This window comes from Amblyraja radiata, chromosome 3, assembly GCF_010909765.2.
Source record: "Amblyraja radiata isolate CabotCenter1 chromosome 3, sAmbRad1.1.pri, whole genome shotgun sequence".
Classification (NCBI taxonomy): domain Eukaryota; kingdom Metazoa; phylum Chordata; class Chondrichthyes; order Rajiformes; family Rajidae; genus Amblyraja; species Amblyraja radiata.
The window spans coordinates 20,939,229-20,955,003 of record NC_045958.1 but is presented as its reverse complement, the minus strand read 5'-3'; the positions used below and the strand labels follow the sequence as shown (position 1 = coordinate 20,955,003).

The 15,775-nt window shown below is 45.5% G+C and overlaps 1 protein-coding gene across 1 annotated transcript in view; it reads right to left on the bottom strand.

The window, feature by feature from the left end:
• Nucleotides 1-14,441, bottom strand: part of dcp2 (decapping mRNA 2) — a 30,031-nt gene extending 15,590 nt beyond the window's left edge. Inside the window, exons 1-4 of the mRNA XM_033017439.1 lie at nucleotides 14,277-14,441; nucleotides 5,568-5,719; nucleotides 5,011-5,138; nucleotides 1,031-1,129 (exon numbers count right to left, since the gene is read on the bottom strand). Of these exons, the coding sequence (XP_032873330.1) occupies nucleotides 1,031-1,129; nucleotides 5,011-5,138; nucleotides 5,568-5,719; nucleotides 14,277-14,329 (432 nt within the window). The 5' untranslated portion in view covers nucleotides 14,330-14,441. The remainder of the gene's footprint in view (nucleotides 1-1,030; nucleotides 1,130-5,010; nucleotides 5,139-5,567; nucleotides 5,720-14,276) is intronic.
• Between the last annotated feature and the right edge of the window lie 1,334 nt (nucleotides 14,442-15,775).

Sequence of the window (15,775 nt, the reverse complement as noted above, 5' to 3'; positions counted from 1 at the left end):
GTGAACACAATGGCAAGTTAAACTAGTCTCCTCTGCCTGCATATGATCCATATTCCTGCATACCCATGTGCCTATCTAAAAGCCTCTTAAACATTATCGTATCTGCTGCCACCACCAGTCTTGCAGCACGATGCAGGCATCAAGCACTCTCCCCAAAAAAACTTGCCATGTACATTTCCTTTGAATATTCCTCCTGAAAGCTATATGACCTGAAAGCTATACTCTCTGGCCTTTGACATTTTCACCCTGAGAAAAAGGCTGTGGCTGTGCGCCGTCTTCCATGCGCTGTGAGTGACGTCACCCCCGCCACCGACCCCTCCCTGCCCCGTTATTCAATAGACACCGCCGGAGATGACGTCGGGCCCTTGACTGAAGCGGCCGAACTCGCAGTCCTTTGGTCGACGCCCGCCCGCCGGCACCTGGTGGGGAGGCCGCTGCTCGGGTTGACGCCCGCCCGCGGCCTTCCTTGATTCGTCAGCCTGCTGCCCTCTCCCTCTGCCCTCTCTCTCCGTCTCTACCCTCTCCCTCTGTCTCTGCCCTCTCCCTCCATCTCTCCTCTCTACCGTCTCTCCGTCTCTCTCTCTCTCTCTACCGCTGCAGGCCGCCCCCCACTTTCGCATTGAGGGGACGGGTCCCACTTGGTCTAGTTTTATAATAAAAATGGAATTCAACAAAAGTTACAATAGACAATAGGTGCAGGAGTAGGCATTCGGCCCTTCAAGCCAGCACCACCATTCAATATGATCATGGCTGATCATCCCCAATCAGTACCCCGTTCCTGCCTTCTCCCCAAATCCCCTGACTCCACTATCTTTAAGAGCCCTATCTAACTCTCTCTTGAAAGTATCCAGAGGACTGGCCTCCACTGCCCTCCAAGGCAGAGAATTGCACACTCACAACTCTCTGTGAAAAAGTCTTTCCTCATCTCCGTTCTAAATGGCTTACCCCTTATTCTTAAACTGTGGCCCCTGGTTCTGGACTCTCCCAACATCGGGAACATGTTTCCTGCCTCTAGCGTGTTACGTCTTACCTCTCTCACAGCACAGTCATGTGGAGCCTCCTCTTTATTTACTTTACCCTTTGGAAAACCCCATCCAGATTTTGCCAAATAACCTTGAACAAGGAGCACCTGGATAGATAGTAATGGGATCAAAATTAAGTTGCATGTATATATTTATTAATATTTCATTGGCATTGAAAAATGTGAACAAAGAAAACTATGAAACTGTCAACATCTTACAATTCTTAACATGTGCATTTTCACTAAACCAAGCTAAATCAAGTGTTCTCTATAGGCATGGTAGATATTCCAAACAATTCTTATTTTTGGCTCCCAGACACACCATTTCAATATACAGTCACAGCAATGCACATTCCTGCAAACTGTAAATCTTCAATGGGAAATTACAACCAAAAAAAAAATTTGGAACTGTGCTTACGATTGAATATTTAAAAAAATCATCTACCAACAAATGTTCATAGTTAACTTTTCCTTTGCCATCCAGACTGGAATGCACTATTTGATCAAGATAATATTTTCCCAAATTGTATAAAAATCTAAACACATTAACTTTGAAGTGGATTACATTATGTTCTCATTTTCTGCTGATTACCTACCAGTGGATATATGTATTGCAAAAGTTAGGCTAAGAAGCACTGTGGGACATGGGGAGGCCACACTTTGTGGCTGGAGCCACAGTCTGTAGTGTGGGCCCAGCCAATACTGTTTAGTACTCAGGATATCCGTTTAGCCCCTTTCCTCGGTCTATTCCCTCTTAACTTTTTACTTTCTGAATACTTATTGGATTCTTAGAAGCCACTATTAATGTTGCTTTGCCTGCTGTTTTTTTTGCCAAGGCATAGCACTTTCCACATCCAAAACAAAACGTGTTCACTGCTCTCCATACGACTAATTTTGTTGTCATCCACAAATGTACTAATCATAAGGTCATAAGTGATAGAATTAATTTGCTGTTTAATTTTTCTTAATTAAACAACAAAACTCTGTTCAACTACATGTTTTAACAACATGTGCCAGCTCCCCCAACACCCGAACAGCACCTCATATTCCGTCTGGGGACCTTGAGTCCGGATGGCATTAACATTGAATTCTCCCAATTTTGCTAGCCCTTGCTGTCTCCTCCCCTTCCTTAACCCTCTAGCTGTCTCCTCCCACCCTCCCATCCGCCCACCCTCGGGCTCCTCCTCCTCCCCTTTTCCTTCCTTCTCCCCCCAACCCCCCATCAGTCTGAAGAAGGGTTTCGGCCCGAAACATCGCCTATTTCCTTCGCTCCATAGATGCTGCTGCACCCGCTGAGTTTCTCCAGCAATTTTGTGTGCCTTCGATCTTCCAGCATCTGCAGTTCCTTCTTGAACACCCTATTTGGCTGTTTGGGCAAGGTAAATTTCTCCTTGGAGAACACTCACATCAATTTGCGTTTCTTGATGCATGCACAATGGAGCGGCATCGCATTATGGAAAACTGCGATACTGACCATTCCCAAGAAACACAATCCCCACCCTGCCCCCTGTGATGCAGGGTTAAATTGTATTTGCAAATAGTTCAGCATCTGATTCACTGGGACCCAGAACCTGCATTTCCTTGAAACTCACTGGAAAAATTATTATTAAAAAGTGTGTTAGAACATTGTGTTAAAGTGTGTTAGAGCATTGATATGGATAATATCCAGTAGTCTTGGAAATCTGCTAGTCCTGCACCGAAGACCAAACAGGCCATGTTAGCAAAGTTTTACTTATTAGCCTTTGGACACTAGCACACCACCTGTACTCAGAAACTGTGCTCTCATCAGAAAGAGAGCATTGGTCCAATCATCCTGGGCTTCCTGATTCTTGATTCAAGAACTGAGCACAATGCTGATTAGCCACAGCAGCTTTAACCCCAGATCCATACCTGGGCTTCTCTGATAACCTTTGAAAAGAGCAAAGTCAGGGGAGAGCCAGTCTCCTCCCAAGGCCATAGAGTCAACTCGTCCATGCCACAAAGTTGGGTTTAACAGCTTTCCTCCTCTACAAAGTTACCCCTCAACCACCTTTGCTCCAGTTCCACCTATCTAACTTCTCCTTTCTATCAAGCCCACCGGTCCCAGCAACATCCTTGTGAATCTTTTCTGCAGTCTATCTAGCTTAAGTTATCTGAGTTAAACCATCTACCATTCCTTTACCTAATTTCCCAGTTGATCTAGATCCTGTTGGAGCTTACACAACCATTTTCACTGTTCTCCATATGACTAATTTTGGTGTCATCCACAAATGTACTAATCATAAGGTCATAGTGATAGGAGAATTAGGCCATTTGGCCCATCAAGTCTACTCCACCATTCAATCGTGGCTGATCCATTTCTTCCTCCTAACCCAATTCTCCTGCTTTCTCCTCACGAACCCTGATACCCGAACTAATCAAGAATATATTAATTTATGCCTTAAAAATATCCATTGACGACCTCTACAGCCTTCTGTGGCAAAGGATTCCACAGATTCACCACCAGCTGACTAAAGAAATTCCTCCTCACCGCCTGCTTAAAGGAACTTTCTTCAACTATGAGGCTATGACCTCTAGCCCTAGACTCTCCCACTAGTGGAAACATACTCTCCACATCCACTCTATCCAAGCCTTTCACTATTTGCTAAGTTTCAATGAGATCCCCCCCCCCCCCCCCCTCACCCTTATAAACTCCAGCAAGCACAGGCCCAGTGTTAACATCATACGTTAACCCACTCATACCTGGGATATTCTTGTAAACCCCCTCTGGACCCTCTCCTGAACATCCTTCCTCAGATATGGTACCCGAAATTGCTCACAGTACTCCAAATGCGGACTGACCAGTGCCACATAGAGCCTCAACATTACATCCCTGTTTTTGTATTCTCGCCCTCTTGAAATAAATGCTAGAATTGCGTTTGCCTTCATGTCAAGTAAATTATCATCCAAATCATTAACGTAAATGCTAAGCAAATGGTCCCAGCATCAGTAACTACAAGCAGTGGCTGATGCCAATTGTTGCCTTCAGACTGCCAATCGCAGCCAGGTTGAATTTGCCTAATCTGCCGTGGAAAGCAATAGACAAAAGGTGCAGGAGTAGGCCATTCGGCCCTTCGAGCCAGCACTGCCATTCAATGTGAACATGGCTGATCATCAACAATCAGTATCCTGTTCCTGCCTTCTCCCCATATCCCCTGACTCCGCTATCTTTAAGAGCTCTATCTAATTCTCTCTTGAAAGTATCCAGAGAACTGGCCTCCACCGCCTTCTGAGGCAGAGAATTCCACAGACTCACAACTCTGTGAAAAGGTTTTTCCTCATGTCCGTTCTAAATGGCTTACCCCTTATTCTTAAACTGTGGTCCCTGGTTCTGGATTCCCCCAGCATCGGGAACATGTTTCCTGCCTCTAGCGTGTCCAAACCCTTAACAATCTTAGATGTTTCAATGAGATCCCCTCTCAGTCTTCTAAATTCCAGAGTATACAAGCCCAACCTCTCCATTCTATCAACATATGACAGTCCCACCATCCCGCAAATTAACCTTGTGAACCTACGCTGCACTCCCTCAATAGCAAGAATGTCCTTCCTCCAATTTGGAGACCGAAACTGCACACAATACTCCAGGTGTGGTCTCACTAGGGCCCTGTACAACTGCAGAAGGACCTTTTTGCGCCAATACTCAACTCATCTTGTCATGAAGGCCAACATGCCATTCGCTTTCTTCACGGCCGGCTGTAGTTTAGTTTCAGTGACGGATGAACAAGGACCCCCAGATCCTGTTGTACTTCCCCTTTTCCCAACTTGACACCATTTAGATAATAATCTGCCTTCCTGTTTTTGCTAGCAAAGTGGATAACCTCACATTTATCCACATTACTGACATATACTTGGTTAACCAAAGCACTGACATATAATTGTTTAACCAAATGTTAATGTTCATGTTACTTTCCCAAACATTAAACAGTATAAAGCCTATGTTACTCCAGTGGTTATTCCATATTACAACTTACATTTTCTAGTGTTTCATCGAGTATAATTGCACCATACGTTGGAACTCCCATCTTGTACTCCTTCCATTCATCCAAAATCTTTTCCACATCATCTCCTTTTCGAAGTAAAAATGAACAGTGACTGAAGAGTGCAATTGGAGTTAAGGTCGAAAACAACAATTTGGTTTCACCGCTTTCTTCCTGGCAGATTTTTATGCTAATTGAGCTGAATTTGACAGTGCAAACTCCAAATATTGAACAAGAGATTTTCAACTTGGATCCCAAAAACCTGACTGAACGGGGAAATTTATATAGTCGAATGGGAAAATGAGTATTTCCACAATTCTGATACTCCAAAAAAGAATGCGAGTGGAGTCTCAATTTCCATCAGACACAGGAGAGAAAGTAGATAAAGTTTCTCAAGAATTTAGAAAGAATGGGATAGAAAAGTATAAATAAAGGCATATTCTGTGAAAAACTAGATGATTCCTATATGCTCCAAAATCTTGCCACAGTTCAGAGTTATTTCATAAGATTTCTGTTATCAAAGTATAGATCAATTGAAGTCAAAAGGATATCAGATTTGGCAAAATCTCTTATCCCACACTGAGGCAATCCTGGTGTGTTCTGCACGTAGAAGTCCAAGTAAAACCAATGGGCCAGCTCAATCTGAAAGCAGACTCGGATCGCATTGTCCCTTTCTTCACTTGGAATATGCAGAATGAATCGGCTGTTCAACAGATAAGTGGCATGTTTACAATTATCAGCTGTTAGTGTCAATGGTCATTATAAAATCACATGGGTAAAAATCATCACAATGCTATGTTACACTGCAATAGCTTGAGGCAGCTTACAAGTTTCAACAGATCCAAAAGTATACATTGAAGCTAAGTGAATTTCAGATAACGTTTGTTGCATTTGACTCCTTGACAAGAACATGTCTATGTTGATACAACGCTGGTAACATATTAAAAGGCACAAAGGGATAAATCACTACAAAGCTAATGAACATTTCAATGCAAAATTCCAGACCCCATTTTGCATCACTCCCACTGTACTTATAGCTCGATGCATTAGAAATAAAAAACACTTCCTCAAACATCACTTTAAAAAAAGAACTTCAAAGACTTTATATTTATCGATTCATCCAAAACGAAGCGACTTTTTCAATTAATTATCGCCCAGAATTTAAACATCTATCTTCTGAATCTTTGCTGCACTCCATCCATGGCAAGTGTATCCTTCCATGGGCAAGGTGGAACCAGACCCATAACTAAATATTCTAAGTGAAGTTTCTCTTGGCCTCATATCACTGAAGCACGACATCCTAACCCTTATAATAAAAAGGAACTGCAAATGGTAATTTATATTAAAGATAAACAAAAATGCTGGAGTAACTCAGCAGATGAGGCAGCATCTCTAGAGAAATTGGATAGGTGATATTTCGGTCTAGCCCCTCTGCGGGCCTACCATCGTGGAGCTGGCCAGCTTCGGAGCGTGGAGAGCTGTGGTGGCGCGCTGCTGCAACCCGACTCCGGTGGATGGTGACACCGGGAGCTCGCGGGTCCCCGGTGGGAGACTGCTTTGCGGGGTACCGGCAACGGCGACTTCTCCCGCTCGAATTGTGGGGTTGAGAGTGACCTGGAGCGGGGCCTTACATCGCCCGGCTGCGGACTTGCTAGCGCCCGCTGGAGGCTTTGACTTTGACTTCGGGAGAGGAATGGAGAGCAGGGGAGAGACAAGACTTCGCCTTCCATCACAGTGAGGAGATTCACTGTGATGGATGTTTGTGTAAATTGTGTTGGTGTGTGTCTTGGTTCTTTTCTTGTATGGCTGCAGAAACAAAATTTCGTTTGAACTTCATGTGGTTCAAATGACAAATAAACGGTATTGTATTGTATTGTATTCAAACTGACGGGGGGGGGGGGGGGGGGGGGGGGGGGGAGAAAGAGAGAGAAAGCATAGTCAAGATAACCGTAGGAGTCAATATGCAAGTCAGTCGATAGTGTGTCTCCTGTGATGGAGGCAGAGAGATCAAGAAAGGGGAGAGAGGTGTCAGTGATAGTCCAGGTGAATTTGAGCGCAGGGTAGAAGTTAGATGTAAAATTAATGAAGTATGTGAGTTCTGCACGGGTGCAGGAGGCAGCCCCGATGCAGCAGAGAAAGTGCTGGGGAATAGGACCAGTGTACATCTGGAACAAGGACTGTTCGATGTAACCAACAAAAAGGCAGGCATAGCTGGGGTCCATATTCCTGTGTCAGCGCGAGTAACCTCAATTGGTCCCTTGATCGCGCTGACACAGGAGTAAACTCCACCGCCCGCTGTCCTGCTCCGCGGTCTTGAGCTGGTCCCCTCACTGTCCGGTCTACATTGAAAAGACACGGACTGGGCAGTGATGCCATGCAGTGTCACCCAGCGCAGCAATTGAGGCCATGTCCTGCTCCCAGCGGCAGTCAGAATTCAAGGAACGGCGGCCGCTCGCAGCCACCCGAGCGAATTCCCTTCCCGGCCACAATGCAGTGGCTCCGCGCCTGGAGCGCTGAGGCAGTGATGAGTGAATTGCTGGCATGATCCCCGACCCCCTCCTCTCAACGCTCCTGCCCTTGCTGACCTGGGCCAGACTTTCCACACGCTGTGAAAGGAACTCTCCCCCCAATTGGTCCCTTAAACTAGTATTGTCATTCAATAAGATCACAACTGATTCAACTTGTCCCGGTGTGCTCCCGTTTTTCCCACCATCTCGCCACCTGCCGTCACCCTCCATCCCCCACCCATTCAGTGGGAGGAGATCTGGAAGCCTTGGGCAAATTCAATTGTTACTTTCTACTACTATGTTTCTTTGTTTTTATTTTTTATTTTTTTGATCGTGAGAAATTCTATGTCCCGCCAGCCATTTTTCAAAAATTTAACAACTCAAAATGGGGGTGCGTCTTCGCCGCAGGTGCGTCTTATGGTAAATACGGTACCCACATTATTTTCCCCTCCCTGACACCATCAATACTGCTAATTAAAACCTAGTTCACAAGTTATTTCACTTTTATAAATCCATTTGGACTCTGCCCAATCATATTGAAATGCCTGTTAACACATCCCTAGTAACACATTTTAAAACCTTTCCTATTTCTGTCAGGCCAGCTGGTCTGTAGTTCCACATTTTCTTTCCCTCCGAGTTTTTCATTCAGTCTTGACCTATTTTTGACTATTTCCAGAAGGGTTTGCATAATTTCTTTCAGTGACAAATATTTAGTTTCTGACATTAGCTACACTGATATAATTCTTGTTTAGTTTAAAGACAGCATGGAAACAGGCCCTTCAGCTCAAAGAGTCCATGCTGAGCATTGATCGACCATTCACACTTGTTCTGTTATCCCACTTTCTCAGTGACTCCCGAGACACTAGCGGTAATTTTACAGAGACCAATTGACCAAACAATCCACACATTTTTGGGATGTGGGAAGAAACTGGAGCACCTGGAAGATACCAACATGGTCACACAGGGAGAACATGCAAACTCCAGACACCTCCCAAGGTCACCCCTCTCTGCTTACCAGAGACCACCAATCACACCTTTAGTTCACTCATCCATTCCCACGCAAACCACCCCCGTCCTCAGGCAATTTCCCCTGCAACCGCAGGAGATGGAACCACCTGTCCCTATCCCTCCTCCCTCACATCTACCTAGGAATCCCAGCAGCAGTTCCAGGTGAAACAGAGGTTCACATGTACGTCCCCCGACCTCATCGACTGCATTCGTGCTCCTGATCATAAGTGAGTAGAATTTGGCCATTCGGCTCATCAAGTCTACACCGTCATTCAATCATGGCTGATCTATCTCTCCCTCCTAACCCCAGTCTCCTGCCTTCTCCCCATAGCCTCTGACACCTGTACTAATCAAAAATCTATTTATCTCTGCCTGAAAAATATCCACTGACTTGGCCTCTACAGCCTTCTGTGGCAAATCATTCCACAGATTCACCACCCTTAGACTAAAGACATTTCTCCTCATCTCCTTCCTGTAAGAACGTCCTTTAATTCTAGGACTATGACCTAGTCGCTCCCACTAGTAAAAACATCCTCCCCACATCCATTCTATCCAAATCTTTCACTATTCTGTATGTTTCAATGAGGTCCACCCTCATTCTTCTAAACTCCAGCGAGCACAGGCCCAGTGCCGACAAACGCTCATCATAGGTTAACTGACATTCCTGGGATCATTCTTGTAAACCTCCTCTGGACTCTCTCTAGAGCCAGCACATCCTTCCTCAGATATGGTGCAAAAAATTGCTCACAATTATGGCCTCTTTTACATAGGTGAAACCAAGCATAGACAGAACAACCTTTTCGCTGAATATTTCAGCTCAGTCTGCCAAGGCCTGCCGGATCTCCTAGTTGCTAACCATTTTAACTCCCTTCGAATTCCTATATCTCATATTCTGTTTGGATAGCTACAACCGGACAGTATGAACATTGAATTATCCAATTTTACGTAACTAACTACAAACACCACCACCCCTTTATTCCCATCCCATCTTCCTAAGCCCCACCTGCATGGACACCCATTTTACCCCTCTCCTAACATTGGCTTCACATTTCACACTTTTTCTATCCTTAACTTATTACTTTTTGTATGTTCATCTCTGGCCTTTGTCCAACCATCTGCCAATCAAAACCCACCCTCACCTGTAACCAAAGATAGACCCAAAAAGCTGGACAGGCAGCATCTCTGGAGAGAAGTCAGCGGGACAGGCAACATCTCTGGAGAGAAGGAATGGGTGACGTTTTGGGTCAAGACCCCTCTTCAGGCTGGACTCACCTGTAACCACCAATCACTTGCCAGGCTTTGCCTTGTCCCCACTTCCCTTCCATGTTCTCCAGATGCAGCTCGACCCGCTGAGTTACTAGAGCACTTTGTAACTTATTTTTGTAAATCAGCTTTTGCAATTCCTTGTGTCTCAATATGTTATGCCCTTTGATCTTTCTTGGCTCCACTCAAAACCATTCTATATTTTCATTTACCAAGCTTTAATTCTACAATCTTCATCACCTCAGACAATAGGTGCAGGATCCCAATCAGTATCTCGTTCCTGCCTTCTCCCCATATCCCCTGACTCCGCTATTTTTAAGAGCCCTATCTAGCTCTCTCTTGAAAGCATCCAGAGAACCTGCCTCCACTGCCCTCTGGGCAGAGAATTCCACAAACTCACCACTCTCTGTGAGAAAAAGTGTTTCCTCATCTCCGTTCTAAATGGCTTACTCCTTATTCTTAAACTGTGGCCCCTGGTTCTGGACTCCCACAACATCGGGAACATGTTTCCTGCCTCTAGCGTGTCCAAACCCTTAACAATCTTATTTGTTTCAATGATATATTCTCTCTCATCCTTCTAAACTCCAGAGGGGACAAGCCCAGCTGCTCCATTCTCTCAGCATATGACAGTCCCGCCATCCCAGGAATTAACCTTGTAAACCTACGCTGCACTCCCTCAATAGCAAGAATGTCCATCCTCAAATTAGGGGACCAAAACTGCACACAATACTCCAGGTGTGGTCTCACTAGGGCTCTGTACTACTACAGAAGGACCTCTTTGCTCCTATATTCGATTCCTCTTGTTATAAAGGCCAACATGCCATTCGCTTTCTTCACTGCCTGCTGTACCTGCATGCTTACTTTCATAGATTGATGAACAAGGACCCCCAGATCCTGTTGTACTTCCCCTTTTCCCAACTTGACACCATTTAGATAGTAATCTGCCTTCCTGGTTTTGCTACCAAAGTGGATAACCTCACATTTATCCGCATTAAACGTCATCTGCCATTCATCTGCCCACTCCCCCAACCTGTCCAAGTTCAATTCAATTCAATTCAATTTATTGTCAATTTGGACCCCTTGAGGTCCAAACGAAATGTCGTTTCTGCAGCCATACATTACAAACAAATAGACCCAAGACACAACATAATTTACATAAACATCCATCACATTGCTGTGATGGAAGGCCAAAAAAACTTGTCTCTCCACTGCACTCTCCCCCCCGATGTCAGAGTCAAAGTCAAAGCCCCCGGCGGGCGATGGCGATTGTCCCGCGGCCATTAAAGCCACGCCGGGTGATGCAAGGTCGCGCACCGGGTTTAGTTGTTAGAGCCCCCGGCGGGCGCTCGCAGTCCCGCGGCCATTCCAAGCCGCGCGGGGCGGTGCTGTAAGGCCCCGCTCCAGGGGCTCTTCAACCCCGCAACTCGGGCGGGAGAAGTCGCCGTTGCGGAAGCCCCGAAAAGCGGTCTCCCCCCAGGGACCCGCGGGCTCCCGGTGCCGCCGTTCGCCAGACCCACAGTTGCAGCCGCCGAAGCTCCGGAGGTCGGGCCGCAGCAGCGTCCACCACAGCTCCACCCGCTCTGGACTCGGCCAGCTCCGCGACGGTGAGGTGAGTAGTCGGCACCAGAGCCCCCGGTCTTCCTGTTGGAGGCCGCTCCTCGTTGCAGCCCCAACGACAACGGAGACCCGACAAAGAAAAGGTCGGGTCTCCCGTGCAGGGAAAGATTTAAAAGTTACCCCCTCCCCCCCACACACATACCCCAACAAAAAATAACAAAAACTACATAAAAACATAGACATAAAATAATAAAAACGCAGACGGACTGCAGAGGCCGCTGCTGACGAAAGTCGCGCCGCCCACTAAGTCACCCTGCATTCTCCTCACAGTTCACACTGCCACCCAGCTTTGTGTCATCTGCAAATTTGCTAATGTTACTTTGAATCCTTTCATCCAAATCATTGATGTATATTGTAAATAGCTGCGGTCCCAGCACCGAGCCTTGCGGTACCCCACTAGTCACTGCCTGCCATTCTGAAAGGGACCCGTTAATTCCTACTCTTTGTTTCCTGTCTGCCAACCACTTCTCTATCCATGTCAGCACTCTACCCCCCAATACCATGTGTCCTAATTTTGCCCACTAATCCCCTTTGTGGGACCTTATCAAATGCTTTCTGAAAGTCCAGGTACACTACATCCACTGATGTCATACAGAATATGTTCACGTTGGACTGAAGTAATAATTTTCTGCAGATTCCCAGCACCTTCCTTGGGAGATCTAAATGCTGAATTTCCCGTTAATTGCACAGGTTCCGCAATTCTATTCATTTCAATGGAGAGGGACAGCTTCAAGGAAGGTTGGTAGCTTCCAAGTAAATAAACGTGAGGTGTTCCATTTTTGGAAGTTAAACCAGGAAAGGACTTTCGCAGTCAACAGTCAGGGCCCTGGGGAATGTGTAGCACAGAAAGACCTAGAAGAACACGCACATTGTTCCCTGAAAGTGGTGCCACAGTTGTACAGAGTGTTGAAGGTGGCTATTGGCATGCTGACCTTCATCAGTCGAGGTATTTGAATATCACGTGCAATTGTACAAGATATTGGTGAGGCCACATTTGGAATATTGTTCTACCAGCTGGACCACTATATCGCCCTTGGTGGTGGTGTGATTATTCCCTGAATATGTGTTAGCAATTTGGTTTCATACTGGGCAGTTCAGTGACAAAGGAAAACTTGTTGAAGTTCTAATGTCACATGTAGGTCCAGACTAGGTGTGGACTGTAAATATCCCTCCCTAATGTACAATAATGAACCCAAGGGATTATATGACAATCCAATGGTTTCACAAACACCAGTAATACTTGCCTATTTTCTGTTATATTTTGAATCATCGCAATATGTAGTAGGGAAACAAGCCCTTCAGCCCCAATCAATGTTGACCACCAACCACCGCTTGTCATTAATCCTATATCATTCCATCATTCAATCTCACCTCATTCTCATCACTCCTCCCAGATTCTACTACGCACCTACACACTGGGAAAAATTAACAATGACCAATTAACCTACCGACCTGCACGTATTTGGGAAGGTGGGAGGAAACTGGAGGCCCCTCGTGGTAATCACACACAGATAGCGTCCAAGGTCAGGATTGAACCTTGTTCTCAAGCGTTGCAGGCACAAGCATGGTTGGTTTTCCACACCAGGTTTCATCTACGTATATAAATTAGTCATCCAGTGAAATAACCATAATGATAACCATCTTAGGGGTTAGCAACAGTGGTTAAATTACTGAATTGGGAGCCAGAGTCTGGACAATTGATCCTGAAACATAGAAACATAGAAAATAGGTGCAGGAGGAGGCCATTCGGCCCTTTGAGCCAGCACCGCCATGAGGTTGAATCTTCTTTGAGAAATGTACATTCCAATAAATCTAGACTGTGAATGAACAGTCTTTTTCCGAGGGGTGGTGAATCAAGAACTAGGTTTAGAGTAAGGTGAAGATTTTATGGGAACCTGAGGGGCCACATTTTCCACACAGAGAATGGAACTAGATGGAACATGCTGCCAGAGGACGTGTTTGAGGCAGTTACAATAGCAACATTTAACAAACACTTGGCCCAGGTACTGGATAATGAATTGAAGGGGATATGGGCCAAACGCAGGCAAATAGGATTTGGTTAAAGGAGTTAGATGTGGCCCTTGTGGCTAAGGGGATCAGAGGGTATGGAGAGAAGGCAGGTACGGGATACTGAGTTGGATGATCAGCCATGATCATATTGAATGGCGGTGCAGGCTCGAAGGGCCGAATGGCCTACTCCTGCACCTAATTTCTATATTTCTATGTTATGTGGGCATCTTGGTTGGTAGGATGAGTTGGGCCAATGTTAGGAAGGCAGTACAGTGACAAATGTATGGGTCAGTTGTGTAGTATAAAGTGGTTATCTTTTCCTCTACGTTGCAGTTCACGTAAAACTCATCACTGTGAAACAATACATTAAACATTACATCTACACAAGAGGGGATGCAAGTTAGTGGTCAACCAGTTCCATTCCGCTCTCTATGAAGAAAATAATCATGCGCGTTTCAGGAATTTCCGCCAAAAGCACTTATTGCGCCTTTTAAAAGTTTGAAGTATCGCACGTAAAACGATTTAAACAATAAATCCGTGACTTCTTAGTCTGCTTTTTTTTTTAAACGGTAACTGGATACCGCGAATAAATGGGAAAAACTAATTAAAACACGGTTTTACAGTAATAGGGAAGATGCGTTCTCTTGCTGCCTACTTATGCAAAATAAAAATGTGAAAATCCCAAACTCGTCTTCAAAATTGGATTCAATTCTAACTTTGGCCCTCACTAGGCGGGCTCTCCATCCGAGTGCATTTCCTCCTCTCAGGCCCTCACTTCCTTCTTCCACCCACATCAACCGGGCCAGGAGCAATCGCTCGGCCGCGGGGCTTGCATGCCGCTTCCAGTGTGTTTACCTGCACAGATCGTCCAGCACTTCGATTGGGATCTCCACTCTCTTACCCTCCATGCCGCACACATGCCACTGCCCTGCTGCCGCCGCTCACTGCTGCTACTGCCGCTGCTGCCGTCTCCTCTTCCGGGAGCCCGGGTAGCTCCATTCGACCCGGCCTTTGTGACGTCGGCGCTGATTGACAGCCCCGCCGAGCCCAGCTTTCCTTCAATTATTTCCCTCAAAGCGAAGGAGACTCGAGGGGTGAAGTTAATCCTCGTTGACCGTCAGGAGAGCCAATCGGATGTTACGGCTTGTTGCAAAATCCATTTTCAAATAAAATACTGGAGTATACTCCCGTTGTCAACATCACCCATCATAGTTCAAGACAGACACAAAAAGCTGGAGTAACTCAGCGGGTCGGGCAATATCTATGGGGAAAAGGAATAGGTGACATTTCAGGTGAAGGAATAGGTGACGACATCACCTTTATTTCCAGAGAAGCTGCCTAATCCGCTGAGTTACTCCAGCTCTTTATGTCTATTTTCGTTATAAACCAGCTCTGCAGTTCAATCGTACATAGTACAAAGCAGATAAGTTCCAAACGATCTTGTATTTACTTAAAGTTTACAAACCTAAATAATCAATTTCCATCTATCACAAATTATTCTAATTAATTTTAGTTAATTAATCGCTGAACTGGAGTAACTCAGTGGGTCTGGCAGCTTCTGTGGAGGTAATGGATACAGGGCTGCCAACATTGGGTGAGAGTTGAGAGTGAGAAATTGCGAGGGAGCTTATGCCCCTGTCCCACTTAGGAAACCTGAATGGAAACCTCTGGAGACTTTGCGCCCCACCCAAGATTTCCGTGCGGTTCCCGGAGGTTTTTGTCAGTCTCCCTACCAGCTTCCACTACCTGCAACCTCCGGGAACCGCATGGAAACCTTGGGTGGGGCGCAAAGTCTCCAGAGGCTTACGTTCAGGTTTCCTAAGTGAGACAGGAACATTATTAGTGACCGAGGGGGTGTTCCCCCTCCCACAGTAGGGAGCTTTTGCATTTTTCAGCTTGAAATTGTGCAATCTGGTGCATACTGTAGCGAGTCTTTTAACTTGCATTTGAATGCAACATTTATGCTTTAAATTGGATTAGGTATGAATAAGGTAAGGCTAAATTACATTCCTAATTACATTCCACAATAGGGCCAGGCTCTGATCAACAGGTGCAGCACATGAATGACTTTATTCATGTATGGAAATCAGATTATATTCATGCTGTTATGCATATATATGGAGAAAAACTCAGAGAAACAAAGCAAAAGTCGGACTTCCATCACTGTTCTGCACAAATAAATCAATCAACCTTGTTCAAGAAGGAACTGCAGATGCTGGAGAATCGAAGGTAGACGAAATTGCTGGAGAAACTCAGCGGGTGCAGCAGCATCTATGGAGCGAAGGAAATAGGCAACGTTTCGGGCTGAAACCCTTCTTCAGACGGTTTCAACCTTACCCTTTGAATATAGAAAC